General features: G+C 46.9%; 2 protein-coding genes across 4 annotated transcripts; both read left to right on the top strand.

Annotated features, from left to right (window-relative positions):
* Positions 1–500: 500 nt before the first annotated feature.
* Positions 501–4,760, top strand: LOC135401752 (endothelin-converting enzyme 2-like). The gene is made up of 2 exons (XM_064634319.1): positions 501–750; positions 2,628–4,760. Exons 1-2 carry the CDS (start codon positions 661–663, stop codon positions 4,659–4,661), a joined length of 2,124 nt encoding a protein of 707 aa, XP_064490389.1. The 5' UTR covers positions 501–660; the 3' UTR covers positions 4,662–4,760.
* Positions 4,761–8,668: 3,908 nt separating this feature from the next.
* On the top strand, positions 8,669–20,820 carry LOC135401754 (caspase-3-like). Of its 3 annotated transcripts, XM_064634322.1 has the most exons (10): positions 8,669–8,696; positions 8,755–8,845; positions 9,666–9,825; positions 9,972–10,103; positions 16,435–16,462; positions 16,805–16,910; positions 17,711–17,873; positions 18,737–18,921; positions 19,798–19,927; positions 20,136–20,820. In XM_064634322.1, the coding sequence occupies exons 6-10, from the start codon at positions 16,821–16,823 to the stop codon at positions 20,306–20,308; spliced, it is 741 nt and encodes a 246-aa protein (XP_064490392.1). In that variant the 5' UTR covers positions 8,669–8,696; positions 8,755–8,845; positions 9,666–9,825; positions 9,972–10,103; positions 16,435–16,462; positions 16,805–16,820; the 3' UTR covers positions 20,309–20,820. The 3 variants fall into 3 exon arrangements, with proteins under 3 accessions (XP_064490392.1, XP_064490391.1, XP_064490390.1); XM_064634321.1 differs by lacking the exons at positions 8,669–8,696; positions 8,755–8,845; positions 9,666–9,825; positions 9,972–10,103 and adding an exon at positions 13,241–13,341; XM_064634320.1 differs by lacking the exons at positions 8,669–8,696; positions 8,755–8,845; positions 9,666–9,825; positions 9,972–10,103 and adding an exon at positions 13,317–13,389.
* The last annotated feature ends 635 nt before the right edge of the window (positions 20,821–21,455 follow it).

Here is a 21,455-nt window from a genome sequence, read left to right as displayed (position 1 = left end):
ATTGCCACGAAGCGTGAAGAATATTCCATCACTACCGCATGGCTGGAAAAGATGTAACTGGAACAAGCGAATTAATCGCGGGCAACCAAGACGCACGGCAGACACCTTGTCACTATTATGCATAGAAAGGGACATCCTGATTTTACAGGGCTCATTACTGATTTTTTCAGTAAGGAAGTTAAAGGAGGTTCCAATTTATGCTAGCAGCGGTATGACTCGGTTTCGAATAGCTTGCAATACAGAAGATGCAAGGTCTTAGAGGATGTATAAATGAAAAGCTAAGGTGAAGTACCCTTTTTTGGTAACTGGGTGGTAACATACTAATCAACTACTGTACATTCCATTAATTTAATTTTCATATATATATCGCACGGAATTGTGGCACCGAGGTCTATGGACTTGGTCGTAATTTATTCTTATATGACGCGCCGTTGGAGGGTACACCACCATTCTATCTGACATGCAGCGCCCCTAGCGGGTCATCCCTCCCATAGGAATCACACGGTTCGCATAGGTTAAACTGTAGCAAGGTTTTGAATTTCTTAGGGTACGCGTCCACAGAGGCGTCCCCTATAGCACGCGAAGAAGGAAGAAGAAATGGAAGAAATGCTGGTGGGCATTATAATTCGTACGCCTGACAGTACGTGTTAATGTTAACGTATGATGAAGCGCAGACAAAGAACCCTGTGGGATATTTGGGCTGATTCCCCTGACGGCAGCATAACCATAAGAGTATCAAGCCCAAAGTTGGTAAGTGATTTTCTACTCCTCACACCATGAGCAGGTTACGGCATTTCTGCATTATCTGTCCGATTGCACATCGAAATGTGAACATTGACATATGGGTTACTGGTTTTCGCTACATCCCTGGCTTCCAAGAAAGGAAAATGTGGAGATCGAGAAATGATCCGTTCCTGTGTAGGTGTACTATGGCCGGGCCGCATTCTTCCCGACTCGAGCCCGGCCTTCCTTTGATTTACCCGCCCGGTCCCGGCCCATACCTAGACTGGGAGACCGGGCACAGCCGAAATCTGAATGATTACAAGTTTCTCGGCCTAAGCCCGGCCCGAGCCCGAGAAATTTATAGGCACGATCCAGTGTATCAGGCTATAAAATTTGACCATGGCTGAGGGGTAACACAGGCTTGAGCTCGACCTAGGCCCGACATGTACGGCCCAGCCCAGCCCAGCCCATGAAAAAAAAAAAAGCTTTACCCGGCCCGACCCACGGGCCCTGGCCAGGCTCGGGTTTTCGTTTGAGCCAGTGCAGTGCTCTAGTTTGTACAGCTCGAAGCAGAGTTAACTTGTACGCCGCTCCGACCGGCGGAGAGGGTAGAGAGTCGCCCTAGCGGCACTTGAGATAAATGAAGGGAAAGAGTGTTCAGACTGTCCCACTTGTGCTGCGGGGGTGTCCGCCTTGCCATGAGCTGTTGACTTGGCATTACCCTCAACTGTGATTTATCATCCCGACGTTTGTTTGGGTTTGCGGCGATTATGTAAAAGTGTATGCTGGCCAATACCGCATCTCATTGATACAGACGGACAGCAAATCCAATAAATGTGCATGCTCATCACAATGCTGAAAATGCCCCGAACGCGACGTATCAATCGCGTGTATCAATGAGATAACAGCATCGCATTCGTGCGATATCGGCCAGCACTCATCCAAACCGAAGCACAATGATAACCACAGTTGAGGGTATAATGCCAGGTCAACAGCTTATGGCAAGGCTGACAACCCCGCAGCACAAGTTCCCTTCATTTCTCTTAAGTGCCGCTAAGGGTGGCTCTCTACCCAGTCTCCGCGGCGTTCCAATTAACTCTGCTTCGAGCTGTACCACCAGTCGGGAGCATTAACGGGTCTGTTTCGCGGTAACTTGAGAATCTTTTCATTTGGTACCGTGACAATGCATGGTGCAAGTGTGCCGAGCTGAAAGCAAGATAAGTGCTCCCCCACATTTGACTCACAGGGCGGGTGTAGGTCGTCACTTGGTTTGAAAGGTGAACATCGCATACAAGTGAAAGTCATGTCATATAACGAAGCCAAAACTTTTGATAAATGCCTTTCTATAATACCATATGAGGCAGCAGCAGAGACACGGCCTTCCTAAGCCTAACTGATTTAGACGTAGCCATCTAGTGAAAGATAGATATGGGTATACATTGAGTAAGGTTAGCGGACCTCGGTGAGGTTAGTGTGCTAAGAGAGGGAGAGCCCCTCCCCTCCCTCCGGGCATGCAAAAAGCGGTGCCGGCGTCAGATTCTTCCGCCAAAGTGTCGTTGCCTCCTGAGCAAACATGGCGGATGATTTTGCACACACAGGCGATAAAATTTAATTTCTGTTTCACGCTACGTTCCGCATTCATTCTTGGTTCATCCTTCGTAATTTGTTCCTGACCGAGGTAAAAAGCATATCTTCTTCGTCTTTTCTTTTTATTAAGTTAAGAAATCCCAGTGGTCCCGACACCAAACTATATCACATCGCCCCATGAAGTCTCCAAACATATGCTAGCAGTGATGCCATCAGAATCGAGGGGATGTCCGCATTTAGTCCAAGATCATTTTGCTCTAGCACGTAATTTGGCATTTGTAGACGAATCTAATTTATATTTCGATTGCTTTTCTCAGAAGAAACAACCGCCGAACGAGAAATGGCGACCAAGACTTTCCACGACCGCTCTCCACGAAACACTATCATCCTATACTCCACAGCACGAGTCGGAGCACACAACATGCCATAAATGGAGATGTGTAACAATCTGCGTGGCGGCTCTCGTCACTGTTTGCGTTATTCTAGGCTCCTTCATTCTTCTGCACATCGGCCATTCAGCCAGAAGAGACGAATATTCAATCTGCCGAACGCGCCCTTGCACACTTTATGCCACCTTGCTAAACAGATCCATCGACATGGACCAAGACCCTTGCAACAACTTCTACAGCTACGTCTGCAACGGGTGGGACCGCAAAGAACAAGAGTCTGTCTACTGGACCCACTTGATCGCCTACAGTACCCTACTGGCTGATAATCTTTACATAAGGGTCCATCCCCACAACCAGAGCGCCGTCGAGAAAGCCATCAAATTCTATCTGTCCTGTCGAAGGGCAAGCGCTGGTAACCCAGGAGAGATAGAGGAGTTCCGAAAGCTGTGGGAGCACTGTGGAATTTATTGGCCGAAAGCGACGGAAAATGCGAACCTATTTAAGACGCTGGTTCTCCTCTACGACACCTTCCAACAGGAGAACATCTTAAATTTCAGGGCCCCTCGATTTGAAGACGACTCCTTGTACATATTTCTAGGCGATCAACTCTTAGGTCTGTACCGCATAAGCGCCCACATCAAGAATGCATCGGGTTACCAGGACTATTACGAAAGTATACAGAGAATACTGAAGCCTCGCGGCACCAAGGAAAGCGAGTTACTGCCGTACAAAGAGTTGGTCGAAATTGAAAGTGCTATTCAAAATGGTTTGCTATTCACGCAGTATAACACCACAAGTTTCACCACGAACCTTAGCCAAATTTCAGAACTTACACCGAACATAAGAGCAAACCGATGGCTGGAAGCATTGACGTTACTTCACCTTCCAGAGAATACATCTATCTCCATCCAGAATGAGGGCTACATAAGAGCGTTCGACAGCATTTTCAGACTAATTAGCGAAAAGGAACTTCACCGTTACGTCGGCTGGGTTAACATCCAACAGATGGCGCCCTTCATCAACCGCGATCTCCTTTTGGCTGCCAGCGGAGTGACGTCACACCCTTCCGAATTCGCCTTGGGTTCTTGCCTATACCGCACAGAGGTGTTCATGGGATGGGCCATGTATGCCAACACGGCCGCGGTCACATTCACCCCAGTGGCCATAGAGGACCTCCACAGCTCCATAAAGAACATTGCCGATGCTACCATGGAACAGGTGAAGCTTCCCTGGCTGCCCCTGAAAAGAGCTCTGATAAAATCTGAACTTAAGAAGTGGCGCTTCGACCTCATGAAGTATCCTGATAGATCACCGACGAGCCTCGATGCCATCTTCGCGAACATGTCCGACATGGGAGACAGTCTTATGGAGAACTGGAATGAAGCAGTAAAAGGATTAGCTGGTACGAACCAGACGGCCCTGGCTTTGAACCGTGCTCCCTTTGTTCTCCAGGTGATCAAGAACAGGTATTTCGACTTGTATAATGAAGCAGAAGGAACGTACAGATTACCACCGACGGCTGCAGTAATGCCACTGTACGAGTATGGTATCAGTGAAGCTGTCAAGTACGGAGGGTTGGGCTTATTGCTCGCCCAGGGTGCACTCGCAATTGTGCGATATCACGCTAACGTTACTTCGGGCTGTTTCGAAAAGTCTTTGGAAGGCAGCCTTTGGAAGGACAAGAACATTAGGAATAGGGCCATTTCGTTGAGCATTGCTTGGGTAGCATTTTCTAGGCGTTCGTCCGGTGAAGTACGACTTCAATTTCTGCGAACATTGACGGACAAGCAGATGTTCTTCGTAGCCACCTGTTACCTTCTCTGTGGTCAACAAGAACGAAAATACTACGTACGAATGTGCAATGAGCCCCTCAAGCATAATTCCAAGTTTGCAGAAGCCTTTCAGTGCTCTGACGACAGTCCTATGAATCAAGGGAAGAAGTGTGAGCTCCTCACGACGTGAATATGTTGACCATACGATTTTGCACTGGTGGTGTGATAGATTGCGATGGTGGTAGAGCATTGCCTTTTCTGATAGTCTAGATATATGAAGTACCTAATATATGATACATTGATAACGACTTTTGTTTTGTTGACGTAATTTTACATCTCTGTAAACCGGTTGGAGGCGGGCATTTACGGGTTCCAAAATTCACTTTCAAATTGCGCACCCGTTCCTTGGTGCATTTATTAGGAGAGACGGAAAAGGGGGCTGAGCGATACAGTTGAACAAGAACGCAGGCGAGACATGCTGTCAGAGCAGCGAGAATGTGAGTACACAGTGCTGGCATAGTTGGCACCGACTCGTCACAGTCACCTTCTCATGTCTTCCACGGCCTCAATGTCATTTCGAGGTTGGGATGAGGTCGAATGTGGCCCAGTAACTCCCTGGGTAATGCCGTGGCTGAGGTAGCTAGCTTTTGGTTGCGTTGAGTAGGGTGGCAAATGACGTCTAGTTTGAAAGCTCTTCAAAATTGTCATCCAGCAACAATAGCCATCTGATTCTCGTACCCGGGTTTACCAGCACCTGTGTTGGAGCCATCTGATGCTATCACCTTACTAACTTGGATGTCGTCAAAGGCGGTAACTGCGAACAAAGTATGTCGCTCCCGTGTAGGTGTATAAAGGGCACTTGAGAGATAACCGCCACGTAGAGTTGTGGTAGATAAACGAGAGGCTTGCTAGAAGGACGATCGCCGTATAGCAGGCCGGCTAAAGGTAATAAGTTTTTCTTTCCTTTTCACCTTCCTTTCCACCACCGGCCTGGGGTTGCGGGGTCTGTGCAACCCCGTGGAAACCGGCCACGTTTTGTATTGTTTACGCTAACAACAACAACAAACTGTCTCCTTCGAAGTGAAGCCGCACGGGCATCGGTAGGCCCTCTTCGTTACTTCGGAACAATCGGTGAAAAAATAGTCCATTTGGTTCCGAAGTCTCCCTTTAAAGTGGATATGCCTTAGCTCGATTTCACACTAACATGACGTCTTCCGTTTTGGGACCACTTTCTTTCTCGGCATCATCCGTCGATCCCGTCGTATGAGTGAGCAAAAATGTAAGAATGAAAGGATGAGAGAGTGGCTGGTTTGTCCCTTCAGGTGACGCACCCTTGGAAATCGCTGAGGAGGTATGTTAGCTTAGCTTAATTGGTAGAGCCCTGGACCAGCAATCCAGAAGATGTGGGTTCGAGGCCTACAGCTGGCTAACCTTTCAGTGACTTTCATCGTTAATCATCCGTGTGCTCACCGTGTAGGAGATGTGTGTCTGTTGTTTTCACTTTTCGCAGGCTGCACTCGTGTTCATGTATAAGTCATACACACTACACGCCGCGAGTGGCTTGTTCGCGACGATAAATCCCCCCACACTTCCGGCCCCATTCTAAGCGATTTTCACGGAACTCGTTTTTAACTCCGTGCCTTTTCAGACTACAGAGCTTCGTGTAATATCGAAATGTGCTGCGGGTACAAAACACGGACCAGCATTGCTCAAGGCTGCTATTCTCACTGTCCGAGCCCGTGTGCCCGCTCCGTGAAAATTACTGCATGTCCATTTCTTGCCCGTGTTTCTCGGGCACCACACCCCCTTTGGAAGCAATTTTTGTCGTTCCTGCTCCTCAACGATATCGGGACGTTGGACTTTTCTTACCTCTCTGTTTGAAGTACTGTTGGGGACACGGTTCGGTTGTCTAAAATCTCCAGCCCGTGGCGGAGCGATCCCCTATCGGCGATGTCGCGCATGAAGGAACAATACCAATACCCTCCCCGAGGGGAGGCCGCGCTGAACGGCTGAACTCATGGCTGAACTCATGGCTGAACTGCTGAACTGCTCTCCCTAGCAGACGACGCTGAGAATGCGATGGTGCTCTCTCTCGACAGGTGGCGCTGCGTGTCCTTACCTCGGAGACTGTAATGGTATACTTCCTTCGTGCGCGACGTCGCCTATTGCTGGAGATTTTAGACAATCGTGTTCCCAAAAGTACATATTGTTGTTGGTCTATTAGCAGTGATATCATGAATATTATAGTATTTTTGATATGTGTATGCTTTTACATATATTTGCTATATTTTTGCCTCTGTGTCGACAAAAGACTGGAATTAAAATCGCTCCCTGTTCGCAATATTTCTTGCCGTAAAACATTTGTCACAGCCACGGCAGGCAAAAATGACGCATATGAAAGTCTGAGAGGCATATAGCTTGAATTCACGGAATGGCGAAACGCCAGGCAAAAAAGACAGACCTTACAATTTTACGGAAACAGCAGAAATTGGTGTATCCCCTATATCTAATAAGGCCGCTGTCCTAGAGACTACGTCTACGTCAAATGACACTCTCTTCCCCTTCTTCATTTATGTCCTAATTTTATCAGTATCAGGACGCACACAGACGAGGAATTGGGTTTTGTGAAATGGCGCATCTACATGGCGAGCCGAGTGCGTGAAATACTGGCTAGAATGGGACACACAACGTCGGTCCGAAGGCAGAGCCCATCACAAACCTGTCCAAACTCGTTATTCGGAAACTACGCGTTGGCCAGTGCAAATTCCGACGGACGCGTCCATGCATGTACACACGTCTGGAACCTCTTTTGGACACGGCCTTGTGCTCGCGTACTTGTTCTTGGCTTGGACTCATCGCTACCGCTTTGCGTTCGTTCCCCCACTGCTGGGTCGCGTTGGACTCCTTGTCCGCTCGATGTGCTACGCACTTCGGATGCTGCAGAGCCCTGAACTCCCTATGTACGAATGGCGTACGCACTCTCCGTGACATAACGTGACATCCCATTCACTGACGGCGCTCGCAGCACCCTGCACGGCTGTCGCTTTTCTCTTTTTTCCCCCCTCGTCTGGTCTTCCAATAGACCTTGTATCGCCAACCGTAGAATGGGACAAGCGTTAGCTTGCCCACGTCACGCTTCAAAAATAGACCACAAAACAGCAACCGCCTGATGTTGAATTCCAATTGCAGATTCGGAGCGCCTCCGGAGCAAGTTTTGTTGCTCCGCCGAGAGCAAGTATGTTCGATTGGCAGATTGGGAACAGTTCTGGAGTATTCCAATGGCAGCTTTGGAGCGGCATTCGAGCCAAGGTCGCTCCAGGGAGCAACCGAGACTGCTCCGCCAAAATAGGCAGATTCAACCGGAACTCTACGTGACGTGTCACTTGTCGCTCGTGCTTCCTATTTCCTGTCTCTACTTCGCCAACATGGCCGCCTCGCAACGCGTCTTCGCCGTGACTAGTATTTCGCGTCGTACGTTGGCGATTTTGTTTCATGAAGGAAGCGATAAGTCAGACATTACCAGGGCAACGTTAGGAGATTAGGAGGACCTTGATGTTGCAAAACATGGCGTTATAATGGAACATGAGTACCTTCTTCTTCTTCCTCCGTCTCTGGCCGCCATCCACCAAGGGAGATTACCCAGGGCTAAACTCCAAGTTGTGCGGAAGTGTTCCAGTCGCAGATTCGGCTCACTTGCTCTAGGCCAGATCAAGCCGGTCCACTGCGGAGCCTGCCACTTGCTCCGACTCTGCCTTTGGAATTCAACATGAGATCCCTCACTCAGAAGCCTCCATTGGGATCGCAAGCGCCACCTGTGGCACGCAAAGGCTCATGGGGACTTGAAGCGCCTTGAAGCATTACGAGACGACTAGAGGCGGCGGTAGAACAACAACATTCCCGGTGTGCGCAGGAGCAGCCTCAGCCGAGCTAAAAACCATATCCGAAGCAGACGTTCAAAGTTCCCGTGCTTCTTTGCGCCACACGCTTGGTCTCGTGCGCATCGTTTTAAAACCGTCTATTGCTGCTGCGCTAAACAGTGGCGCGCCGAAACGTTTTGGTGCGCGTAACAGGCAAACTGCTCGCCCCAATACCACAGGTATGCTGTAAGTTGTAGATATTTCCGTGACAATCGGTAAATTTCGTAGCTCTTGCGATATCGCCACGCTTCACCGGTACGCCATTTTCTCTATCTTGCAGGCCATCAACCAGACAGCCTTCCCGCACAGTAAGTATAGCTTTGGGCTCCAGGAAAGTGTTTCTATTCCAATCCGGGATTCTTAAAGGGGAAGAGAAGGCATGGACCACGGAGAGGAAGGGGACGACTACCGTCTGAAAGCCAACGCTGACAAGAGGCGCCTCGTCATCTGCACTTCGGTAAGACACTCTCGCTTCTGCTCCTTTTTTGAGCAACTAAATATCGTGGATTGTTGTGCTTGACTGCTTGTTTGCGTTATTTTCTCACTTGTTTTTCACATGCTTGCTGCTGCTGTTGCATTTCTTTTGCTCCAGCAAAAGATCGGGATTCTATTGTGAGGAAACAATCGGTGCCACAATGGTGGAGGAGAACCAGTGCACAGAGGGAGTCCCATTGCAGACATATCGATGATGGACGACTAGGAGCGTGTTATGGTGTTTGCAGGACGCTCATAAAGTACACCTGGATCAAGTGCGTTCAGAAGTATTAATGCGGCACTGTCTTGGAAAATAATCTTTCTGCGGTGTAGAAATCTTGAATAACCGAGGGACGTATTGCAGCATGCACAGTCTAGAGGAAATCCATCGCACTTTCATTTTATTTCATTTATTTCCCGCGCTATGCCGCAGTACAGCATATATGGGGGAATGCTGCGGAAAGAGCAGCGAAAGCTGCTTGACTAGGGCAACACACCCTTACAGTTCTGGCCCAGTAGCAGCTTACTTGATTAAAAAAAAGAGAAAAGAAAATCCATATACATGGTTGGTAAGGCACTTATACAATATTCTAAACAGACGCAGAGATAGAATACCGTGAGGGTGCAATGCAAATACAAAACACATTGACAGACTTAATAGAAAATACACATTATATCGGCCAGACACTTCCGCGGTAATCAAACAAAGAATAAAGTTCCTCTTAAATAAGAAGAGCATCACGAGCATTGATATGGAATGGTGGATCGGAAAATGTCTGGAGTTGTTTCTGTTTCCATTTCAGGATCTTAACCTTGCGCTGGGTGTCGGTGTACAAGATTGGCATAAGCAGAAGCAAAAGGATAAAGTAAAAAGGATTATCAATACTTTCCGGGCTTTTAAATACAAATGCCACACAATCGAGAACAAGGACCACAAGGAAATTGTGGACAAACTCAAAGAATGTAGGTATTACCCTCATTTTCTTCCGTAAGTTTACTTTTTGGATCGTGTGTAAGTAAGTACAGTTAACTGTTGAGGTTCGCGAATTTCATTATTCAAGACTTTAAGCTTCCTTGGATTCGATCTTGTCTTGTCTCCCAAAACCCAGAGCGTCAGGGCAGGCGACTTGGAGCAGGTAAAAACAGTATCCACTGCGATTCTCTCGCGGGATCAGGCAAACTCAGGAAGCAGCCATTCTTGTCAAAGCCTCGTTGGAGCTCCGAAATTATTCTTCGTTGACGTAAGTATGTGCGCTTCAATATGTAGTGTACACTCTTAAAGTGCCGCTCCGGACTAAATCTCGTGTCTTCAGAATCGTACCAAAGCTATATTACTGGAATATTCTTGTCTCACTTTACATTCCTGACAAATATTTTGGCTCTACGTGACGCGAAAGCTAGAGAAAATTAAAAATTAACTGTGACGTCATGTTAGGCTCCGACGGAGCGCCCGCCTCTCATCTGGCAACGTTGTTGCTGTGCGCCTCTTCCCGGGGGCTCACCTTTTGCACTTCATTCGCGGAGCCCCACGTGACATATCCTCCGACCGCTCCGACCTTCAAGAAACCACAAAGATGGAGAAGACATATCTCCCATTTCCCCTCTTTAATTCGATCAGCGTCACGTGACTTCTCCACCACGTGGCCCTCCCCGGACGCCGGCGTCGTTGCTAGGCGACGAGCGCCCTCTCCAGAACACGACATCATTGCAATTTGTGGGCTTATGTTTACGTCACCCGCTCCTCGCGTCATCGAAACTTGTGGAGGTCAGCAGATCTTCAAAAATTGACAGAAATGCCCAGCGTTCGTAGACAGGATCGAAATTTCGCGTATAGTATCCTTGAGGCACTTTCTTTTCATGGACTGAATAAAATAAACGCTGTTTTCCGAGTCCGGAGTAGCACAACCTGTAAGACACTGAAAGGCAACCATTGCACAGAATGAGATACATTGCACACCCGATTTACCAAAAGCGCGTCACGTCCGCCTTTTTGTGAAAAATTAGCGTACCTCCATTAGCGTCACAAGAAGGAGTACCCCTCTTGCTTCAACAAATAAGTGGGGAGGACGACGCGATTCGGGATGATGGTTGGCTATAGGAGGATCCTCATATTTGAACATGTTTGAACACGCAATATGAAGGGTGCTTTTTTTAACAGTTACAGATTTTTAAAATAAAAACAGATACGAAAACAGCGCAGAAGCCGTCTCTGCAGCTGGGAGTTACGTGGCCAGGCGGACATTCTGTCGTAGGGAATATGCAACTTCTAGAAGAATAAGTACCTAACATTTATTAATGATGTTTTTAAATCGATGTTTTTTTTTAAAAGAAAGGACATTAAAACGCCAATCATCTTCATGATGAAATCGCTGTTTACGGGGGAGCGTGAGAGAGCTGAATTGGAGCGAACACAAAAGTTTGATATGCAGGTGAGCCCAAACCGAAACTGCGCGCTTCAAGATCACCTAATCCAATCAGTTCCCCCGCTTCAAAACACGTGGCCCTCCGCCGTGGGAGTCGTTCTTCCCGCGCTCACGACGTGCTTGGTTCCCGTTTCGGCTCATTTGCGCATCAAAATTTGGCGATGGACACATGAAAGTGTGTGCACGCTTTCAGATTTTTTATTTTTTTTTAAAGAGGGTGACTTTAAATAATGTCTGGCTCCAGTTCTGCTAACTCTCATTTTCTTGAACACATCTAATTAAAAGTTAATTAATTATCTTTAGGTAATTAGTAATCCAGTAGTTGCAAATTTTCTCCGACTGAATGTCCGCTTGGACGTATAATCGACCTGCAAAAACGACGTCTGTGCTGCTGTCATAACTTTTGAAACGAAATACGAAAACGTACACGAAATAGAGTGATATACCCAGTAGCTTTGGAACCAGTAACCAGAGAAGAGTCGGCGTACACAATATAAACCTTCGCTAGCTCTTTCAGACCTGAAACACTTCTACACAGTGTGAAAACAGAACGTCACCGACGTCGACAGCCGTGCAAGTCCGTCCGTAACACTCGTGGAGAGGGAACAAAAAGGACAGTGGCATGGATCAATATGTGCGGGCGCCCGACGGTTCAATTCAAGTTCAGTTCAGTTCAAGGATCAGTATCGGAGCATGGCCAAAAATGCAGCTATTTTTTAGAGTGTACAATGCTTTCATACCTTTGTCTCATTTGTGTGGTACACTCTTAAAAAAAGGGTGTACTTTAACTCCTTTCCTTGCCACATATATAACACCCTTTTGGATAGTACAGTTGCGCTCAAAAGGGTGTCTCTTCACTCCCTCAAGGGAGTAGCATAACACCTTCTCCCTGCCGGGGAGTAATACTCTCCAGTAGGGAGAAACGCCTTCGCGCTTTCCGCAAATCAGGAGTGCTAGCGATATCACAATTGGTTGATTGATTTCAGCGTGTTATGGGGTCAAGTTTTGTATTAAGACTGTACCACAACAAACACAAAGACGCATGCGGAGGTAAGACATCTTCCTTAAAGGTAGATGGTCGTGTGCAAGCCCAAGCAGCACAATGTACTGAAAGTCGAGTGCAATAGGGTAGGACGGTATAGGGGTGTTTCGCTCGCTGATGTCGCTTCCTCATGCAGTACGTGCGGACGACACGTTGGAACGTATGAGTTTGAACCTATAGCGGCGTTGGGAGAGCGTCAAGACTTTTCCTTGTAACAGCGAACGAAATGGGAATTTGCAACAGACACCGTAGGAGCTATTTTCTGTGGTGATGGCGAGAGGTCTTGCTGTTGTCGGCCTCACAGAGGGTGGGCAACGTCACGACTGACGGTCGACTTCTAAGGGAACTTTGCCGACATACGTCTGAAAAACGTCTGAGGAAAACCCAGGAAGAACCCCAGACAGCACATAAAGGTATACCTCCCAGTTTCGTGGTGACATGGCACGCAGACTAACCACAAAGCCACGCGAGCTGGCACAGCCGACATCCGCTAGGAAGTTGTCAACTAATAACAATAATAATAATAAAAATACCATGAGCACAGTTTTTGTAAAACATTACAGCTTACTGAAATTAAAGCACTGGGTAACACTGAAAGTGCGTATTTCGCTTCCGAGCTCAGACCTCGAAGGTCGTCTTGCCACCACTCAACAGGAAGTACGTCACGGAAACTCTTAAGCACCCGGGCGTCTGGTTCATTCCATGCAGCGACATGAAACGGCTCGGAGTCTCTCACACTCCCGGGTGCGCGAGTGGCGCTTGCGTCGCATTAGGCGAGTCTGAAACACTCGAGCGCCGGGGTGCCTTCTTAACGCACCCAACCGCCAAAGCTGTTGTCATGCAGCGCGCTCCGTTTTGACCAGTGGAAGATAGAGCTCTGTAGAGCGATCGGTGGCTGCCAGTCCAAGACGCCATAAGTCTTATCAAATGGAGAGATAAGCAGCCGCACGCCTGACAGACGCTCAATTGAAACGTGGAAGCAAGGAGCGGACTTGACCGCAGTCATGGAAACAGGTAGACCTTTTCAACTTCCGAGAAATTGCAACTTTCACGCCTGTGTGTGTAAGCACTTTTTGCTTGGCGGCAACTAGTACATACATTAATCCTCGAAATGCTCTGAGTTATTTGTTTGGGAGCTAGGTGCTATTCAGCTAGTTCAGTAGTAGTATGTCCGTTTAACATGTTGGGGGGCAGTCCGTGTTACTGAACTACCACGCGTTTATACCAGTGTAAATTACACAGACGTACTGACCAATGGGGTGATTGATGAAAGAGAAATACGTGGGAGTGTCCAGGTAACCGATGGTTGTCTTTGTGGTCGCGCAGCATATTGTGAGTTAAACCGCTGCTCTGATAACATCCTATGAGCCACGCCCGTGTTCCCGATCTTAGAGTCCTGGCGCAAAAGTTGCGTTTTCATACAAATGTTTCTGCAAATCAGAGTTTCAGTGCAAAATTGCGCGAAAATCTCGCTCCCAGACGCAGTAATAGCGGTTAAAGCTACCAGGCTGCAACTTGATGAAGTAAGCGAGCGGAAGGGTTCATGAAACAAGCAGACCGTATTGAGCGAAAACTTGCTCAAGTCAATATGCGGCTTCAAGTCAAGTCACAGCTGTGAATTCGGGGGCTAGACTCGCTTGCACGAACATTGCGGATATTCCACAGTGGCATATTCAGCGTCCAGTACCTTCGGTAGTGCTTCGAGGGCGCGCTTCGGGCACGTTTTTGCTGTGCAGTTTGTATAACGGGTGAATAAAGCAAGAAACGCTCTTTGTGCACTTGTTTCTTCTTCGTGTCCCGTCTCTGCGCTGCAGTTATGTACCAACTTGCCCTAATCTCCGCCTTATCTAAGAAACGCCAAGTTATTTGTAATGTTTTCGATAGGTGGCGTGTTGCACATGATTCCATTGAATTTTTAGTGCTCTAGATTCCAGTCTGCCTCTGTCTGTGTGACTCACTGCTATAAGTGGCAGGTGCTTATCGCAGCTCTGATATCGATTATTCCTGCCCCGAGGAGAACGCAATAGCCAGTTGCAACCGGGAAATGCAGTGAAGTACAATTATGTTTCTTCCGAGTCCTGTTGAGGCTCTATACGCTATTGTATATCGTTTATTTATTTGTTAAACTACAACAAACTCAGAGGCCCCTTTTATCGGAAGAGGAAGCGCATATTGACGGCGAACATCACTCCGATCTTTTTACACCTGGGATATCTCTCGCTGCAGAAAGCTACAGTTGCGCTAACACACACGAAGGAAGAAATGCAGGTGTTCCTTATGCTCACAAATGAGAATAAGGCCAATTACTCGAACTATCATTTCGTGTGTCATCCTTTGTTCTTCTTCACGATCCTCATTACGGAACCACATGTCTGAACTTGAGCTAGACTATCGACTAATCCTTGAGGCTATGAAGCGCCCCGTTGATCACATTATGTCGCAAGGAGATACACAAAGCATTCTACACTCTAAATAATTTTACACCTTAAAGGGTGTAAAAGAACATGTGCATGGCGCACACCTTTTAAGGTGTAACGGAACACCATCAAGAAATCAAGGGTGTAATTGTATGGAAGGGTGTAATGTAACCTGCAAACCATAGAAGAGGCAGCTGGAAATTATTACAGCTTCACTGCAAAAATATAGTGTTTCTAGTTTTTACAGAAGGCACATGCTTGGTACGTTGGAGTGTCATTGTGGCTATCTTGGCATCACTCTTCGATCACAGCCATGCAAAATATTCTTCAAAAAATCAAGAATATACTTTTCTCACACTGAACTTGTAATACTTTCCAGGTATACTACTCAGCTGTACCCTGTGTGAAGCAAAAATAGGACATCGCAGACACATGTTGCACAGCACACACATGTTATAGGTGATTGATGTGGGTATATGCGGGCATCATACATATCAGACACAATCACAGGAACTGAATAGTTATGCTTTTATTAGGTTGACATTATGCCATGCAGCATACATATCCTACATACGTAGGCATGAAGGTATTCAAACGTATCACTTAATACAGCTTTATCACATAGTAGTAATTTTATATTTTCCAGTCATCTAACCTTGAGGGGTTAGATGACAGTGTACCAAATGTTGAGTAACTGTGCATTTGGTCTTTATATCACAACTTGTATCACAAGCTTAAGTTCTGAGTACCACAAGCACTCCAACACTGCACAGGAACAGGAACACATTTAGCCTGTGTAATGGAGCCAGTCCCACCTCCAAATACACCCTCTGTTGCACCCTCATCACACCCTCCTGACAATGTCTCATAAAAGGGTGTAATTCACCACAGTTACACCCTCGAAAATTTTCAAGCCAAGGTTCTAGGGTGTAAAATAGGTGTAATACATCAGAATACACCAATTTTACACCTTTAAAGGTGTGAAAATATTTAGAGTGTAGTTAGCTCACTCATGAATAATAACCAAGATAAAGTGGTCTATGGCGGGATTTGACCATCGATGGTGATCAACACACTAGATGCAATATTTAGCTTGATTCTCCCTTACATTGGACACTTCTCTGGGAAGAGACGTGTGGATTGCCTGAGGTGTACAGCCAAATAGTGACACTCTATTGCTGCCACGGTTATTCTGCTGTCTTTGCCTGTTTCATAAGGTTCCCGATAATATAGCGTCTTCCCTTTGCCCCAGGCTTGTCATCCCATCATGTCTGCTCGTCTTTCCAGGGCCCGGTAGCGTCACCTTAATGCAAGTGTTCGTATAGTCTCCGTAGTTCAGGTCTTGAAGCGGCGATTTAAGAATGTGCAACGTTATGCCACATTACGTCGCAAGGAGATGCACAAAGCATTCTAGGAGGGGAGGTCATTTTGGACTATAGTTAGTTCACCTACGCACACTCCCTGAGCGGCCGAAAACTACGTTGTAGCAACCAGACAAAGTGCCGGGTTCCTCTTCAAGTGCGAACACACACACATAAATGGGATGATGATGTGGTGGGTCACTGCCCCATTGCGCTTGTGGAAGGGATGAGAAGGTGATGACGATGGAAAGGTGTCCTAGTAGAGTTCGTCCATTAGTCCAGTGCTGGAGAGAAACTCACATTTGAGTTCGGCTTTTGCTTCTTTACAGGTGCCCGCACCGATAGCCTGCCCGCAAAGTAAGTAAAACGAAACATATGTACACAAAGCTCGAAGCACAGCGCGCTCTTCACGTAGATTACCACACTAAGCATTACAGCTCTCGTATCGGCACTGTGCATCTTCGACCATAGAAAGAGGATCAGGATAGCATGTGCGGAAGTCTTGTTTCCTACACGTGGTACTTCCATCTGCAACCAGTAGGTGCCCATAAGGCGAACGTACCTTTTTTTTTTTTTGCGTCTATTTTTTCAGGGATACGAAAAAAAAAGAAGAAACAAAAATAAAAAGAACGGCACGGTCGGACCAATCTGGCTTACAAGACACAAGACATCTTACCTTGACGCTGTTTCTTTTGATAGGCAATCGGAAGTTGGCATGGACCGCGGGGTGCTCTGTTCCCTGCCCAGAGACGATGCTAAATATCCACAGGATGGTCGAAAGATGTGCGTAATTATCTTTGTTAAGGTGAGATTTCTTCAGTTCTAATGAATACTGAGCGCCAGCACACCTGGTGTTCACCTGCGATGTTGTATGATAAGATAAAAAAGCGTATGTTGTAAGCTCGTTATTTTCCATACGGCTTTTATTGTAGTCTCTGGTGCTTACGAAAACCTGTATGGGATCAATGGAAGATTGTAGGGCTGATTATGTCAGTATGAAAGAAATGGTTCAATGCGGTAGAGAAATCACTCTGATGTCGAGGCTCTGCACGTGCTTGAAATCATAACCACCGGTATGTCTCCGCGCTAGGATCTCTTTTACTCATTTCAACTCTTCTGAGATTTTAATGAGTTTGTCTTTTACGATAAACACTTAAAGACAGGTAGAGGGTATAGATCTAACAGAGATAGCGAATATTCTTTCCTAATATTATCATAGTTGAGCAAAAACTTCACATAAATGAGATAAGTTTCGGTATCAGAATGAGCTTTGAAATAAGACGCAAAAATATCTTTCAACGCCTCTACCAAAAGGATACCAAGTACCGGCACAGCACTTTTACCAGACTGGTACCAGTTATTAGTATCACTTTTAGATTTGTAAAGGCGTAATGATAGTTTACATAACCGTTCGAATATGTGTTGCTTTGTTACATGTTTTGGGGCATTCTTGTGCATGTGAGGAGCAATGCTTATCCACTCAGGATATACTAGAAAGTGTTTTTCTTTGGCTCTGGTCTTGCACTTTGGTTGCTTCCCATTGAGCCTTCGCACATACAGCTCAATGGGAGAGGCTAAAAAGTGTTACATGAGTTGCCTTTCCAGGAAGTTATAGCGTCATTGGGGCTCAAGGTGGATGATCATCAGATAAAGCAGCGCCAAAGAAACAAAGATGTAATTAAAATGACATTCGAGGAATTAGGATACGAATGTCCGGTCATCGAGAATCAGGTCACCCGCAAAGACATCGTGGATCAACTTACTAAGTGTGAGTCTTCCCTCTTCCCCTGTTTCACTTTTCGCAGAGAACTTGCGAAAAAACCAGCGTAGTGATCACTTTCCACACCGAGACTGGGAGGTGACGCACGTGTTGGAATTCCGGCACCATGTGTGCTGTCTGAGGTTTTCCGGTAGATTTTCCAGACGAGTGTTCCCCTGAAGTCAGCCCAGGACGCATACTAACCCCTCTTTCCCCCCCATTCCCTGCAGCTGTCTTCTCGTCTCCATCTGTCCTCATCTGTACGGCGCTCACAGACTCAGTTGCTTCGCGGCGCTAAAACATTGAATTCGTAAAAAAAATGCGAGGAAACTGAAACGTAATACGCAAACGCAAAGCCGGAAAATGACGAAGCCATCTGGTTGACTTGTTTCAAAGAGTCGTATTGAGAGTATACTTCATCTAATTCTAGCGGCATCCGTATATTCACACGAGCGAAATACGCTTACGGGGACACGTGTTATATAACATATACGCACCTTGTCGGAATGTCGCGAGTGGCGTACTGCGTATTTAGCAGACAACAGCGACTTTTCTTGTCGTCTGCTCCAGAATATCTTGAGACCACGCCGCAAGATAATCCCTCACGGATAAGCAGCGCACAAACGTGGCAATATATGAATCTATGACATCCCTGCGTCTTCCGCTTGAGTATAGTCTGGGGAAAAGCGCTCGTGAAAAGGTGGAATGCAGATGCTGGTGCGCCAAGAAATGCAAGAAAATGTAGAGCATATAATCTAATTTTGTTGGACGCAAAACGTCAAAGTGTTTTATGACTACCTACTGCGGTCCTTTTATGAAGAGGTGGCTTGTCCTTTTGGTGTACTGCTACACATGAAATCTTAACTGTGCAGACAAGCAGGAATTGGAAGACAGTAGCCATTTCATCTGTTGGCTTCTGACGTACCGTGCCGAAGATGAAAACGGTCATCGACTGTACGCCTCCGACAGAACAATCAGCTTGAAAGACATCACCAAGTCGTTCTTGGGCAACATTTGTAAACCACTTGCAGGAAAACCAAAGCTTTTTTTCATCGACGTAAGTATATAGTATACACCAATCGGCACCTCCTCATCACGGTCATGGGAACTCGTCAATGGGAGCTTGCAGGCATTACCGGGGCTGCATTGCATATGGTAGTAGGTTACTTTCAACACCAGGGGGAGTCCAATGACCTAGCGTTCTGCACACATAATTTAAGTGGGAAAATATCTAATGATAGAAGACGTGTGTAAGACATGCAAGTGGACATGAATGACGTGTCTCATACACGACCTACTAGATTGTAAGGACCATGTCATAATCGGCCACCACTATGTGGAGCCCGTCCGCACGATCCCCTATGGGCGCTATTCATCGGCCCTCGTGATCTACATCATGATTGGACAATGGAAATTTGAATTTTGAACGCGCAGAAGCAGACTACCGTAGCAGACGACAGCAATGGCTTCTATGAAAACGCGTATAGAATGACGATGATAATCAACTTTAGAAAGAAGCATCTCCCGTGGGACATCCATCTCTAGTACTACAAGAATAATAAGGCAAGCTGAAGTACAAAGTGTTGCAGAAATTGAGGAAGCAATAACCGGGCCGAGGAGTAGCGCCACCGCTAGCCTCCAAATGTGGCGCTGGGAAAGGGTGGGAATAATCCAGTAGGTCGTGGTCTCGTACGACAGCTTGTGTCAAGCCGTCGACGTGGGTTTCTCCTCTCTCGTACCATAGATACTAGATAGCCTACGAAGCCGACAAAAGGATTATTCTGGCACCCGACAATGGCAGAATGTTTACATTTGCTCTCCGACTCCGCAGCTTCGCCTTTACCGTTGGCTGTGTTGTCTCGTCGGTGCTTTCCAAATATACTGCCCGCCATTCAAAGGATATTAATTGGGACAAACATTTGTTCCTCCGCAGAGTGTGTACGTGGAATGCAAGAAAGATCCTCACCTCGCTCACAGACTTGATAAGGAACAAAAGCAAGACGCTTATCTCATACCGACTACGGCTGACTTCCTTATAGGACTGTCTCCATTTGTTCAATCAGGTACGTTCATTCAGACTGCTGCAAAAATCCATCAGCCCCAACTGTGACACTTTAGCATGTGTCCGTCCCCCACTACAGTGCTTCCCCGGAGTCTAAGGTGCTTGTGGTATGCACTGTTTAGGAATACACGTTCACAAGACAGAGACGTATACACACTAAGATGAACACATCCTTCGACCAGCCACTGAGTTGCTACGCTCTGTTGCAGAGACCAAGTATGCGGAGGTAGTTTGCGACGCAGTGAAAGACCATGTGAAAGGGAGTCTCGGAGACGACTTCACTACTGCACTCGATGTGATAGCCAACAAACTCGTGCGTGATGACGTAACCAGTACCTACATCAGCACACTGAGGAAGACTTTCTCTTTGTCTCCCCAATGATGAGGGGCAGCAAAAACGCATCGAGGTGAACAACAGGTGACGCCAGGAGAGACATCACCGATGAATTTCGTTGCAGGGATAATTATTACGCACGCAAAGATATGGGAAAGTAATATGGGTTTCACAAGGGTTCGGATTTGGGCTGATTGGTGGTACAGTTGACCACTAAAATGCGGTAACGTGTACATAGGCCAGGCGTCTAGGTATCAACACTGGACTAAAAGAACACGCCGCTAACACGAAGAAAAATTATCACAGGAGGAAACACAATAGTGTTTAGAAGTAGGAAACATGGAGCATCACCATTTATGGAGTCAAAAGACTAGGAAGTAAATGCGTAAGCAAGTCGTCGATACACATAAAGATACGTCTAGAAAAATAGATAATTTCCTATCAGACATACATTGCTCATGTGAACACGTGCAAGTGCCAGCACGAGAAAAGGGGCTAGGGGCGTAGTATATAATAAATGATAATGTTTTCTTTAGAATAAATATCTGGTTGGCAGATCAGTGCGGTTGTTGTGCGTCGCTCATCGTCCCGTCCTTTGTTCCCTTTTGACGTGAATAAGTCTTTGAAATCGGCACCGAGGTAGGGTGGCATCCTGGAAAGCCAGCGACACGAAAACTGTGACTTTCGTCAGGAGGTTACGAGGCCAACCGGTGGGGCACGGTTGGGTGCCAGCCTCGAGCGTCCCCTCAGCTCCCTGCGGGAGCGACACGCGTTTCAAGTTCGAAGTGTGATTCATGGCTGTCGTCTTGCTGAGCGCACCCCCTGTCGCGCTTGCTTCAGTTGCCAAAACTGTCTATTCGCGCCTCAGGCTACACTTTGTAAGACGCATCTGCGGAGGTATTAAGTGCACCAGCTCTAAACGCCTAAGGCTGTGTCGAGTAAAAGGCCTGGAGAAATAAAATGGTTCCAACAATGCAGGGCGTATGATAAAGAAAGCCGAACGCGAAGCTCAGCTAGCAAAGAACAGGACAACAGAATCCATCCACCTCGGAGTCCACCCGGCCACAAAGGCCTGATCACGAGCAACGAGCACTGCTGTCCGTTCTGCACCTAACGACGATCGTTGGTAAGCTGCGTACATGTACTTCGAGAAGACCTTCTTGTAAATCAAAAAGCGCCGCAAGAACAACGTTCA

This window comes from Ornithodoros turicata, chromosome 7, assembly GCF_037126465.1.
Source record: "Ornithodoros turicata isolate Travis chromosome 7, ASM3712646v1, whole genome shotgun sequence".
Classification (NCBI taxonomy): domain Eukaryota; kingdom Metazoa; phylum Arthropoda; class Arachnida; order Ixodida; family Argasidae; genus Ornithodoros; species Ornithodoros turicata.
Note: the sequence above shows the minus strand (reverse complement) of the source record. Positions and strands in the feature narration are given on the sequence as shown.

Excerpts from the sequence above, each read along its gene's own strand:
- LOC135401752 (XM_064634319.1), top strand. The coding sequence starts at position 661 with ATGATGAAGCGCAGACAAAGAACCCTGTGGGATATTTGGGCTGATTCC. Across the intron at positions 751-2,627 it reads GAGTATCAAGCCCAAAGTTG|AAGAAACAACCGCCGAACGA; the intron begins GTAAGTGATTTT and ends TGCTTTTCTCAG.
- LOC135401754 (XM_064634320.1), top strand. The coding sequence starts at position 13,332 with ATGGAAACAGGTAGACCTTTTCAACTTCCGAGAAATTGCAACTTTCAC. Across the intron at positions 17,874-18,736 it reads CGTGGATCAACTTACTAAGT|ACAAGCAGGAATTGGAAGAC; the intron begins GTGAGTCTTCCC and ends TTAACTGTGCAG. Across the intron at positions 18,922-19,797 it reads CAAAGCTTTTTTTCATCGAC|AGTGTGTACGTGGAATGCAA; the intron begins GTAAGTATATAG and ends GTTCCTCCGCAG.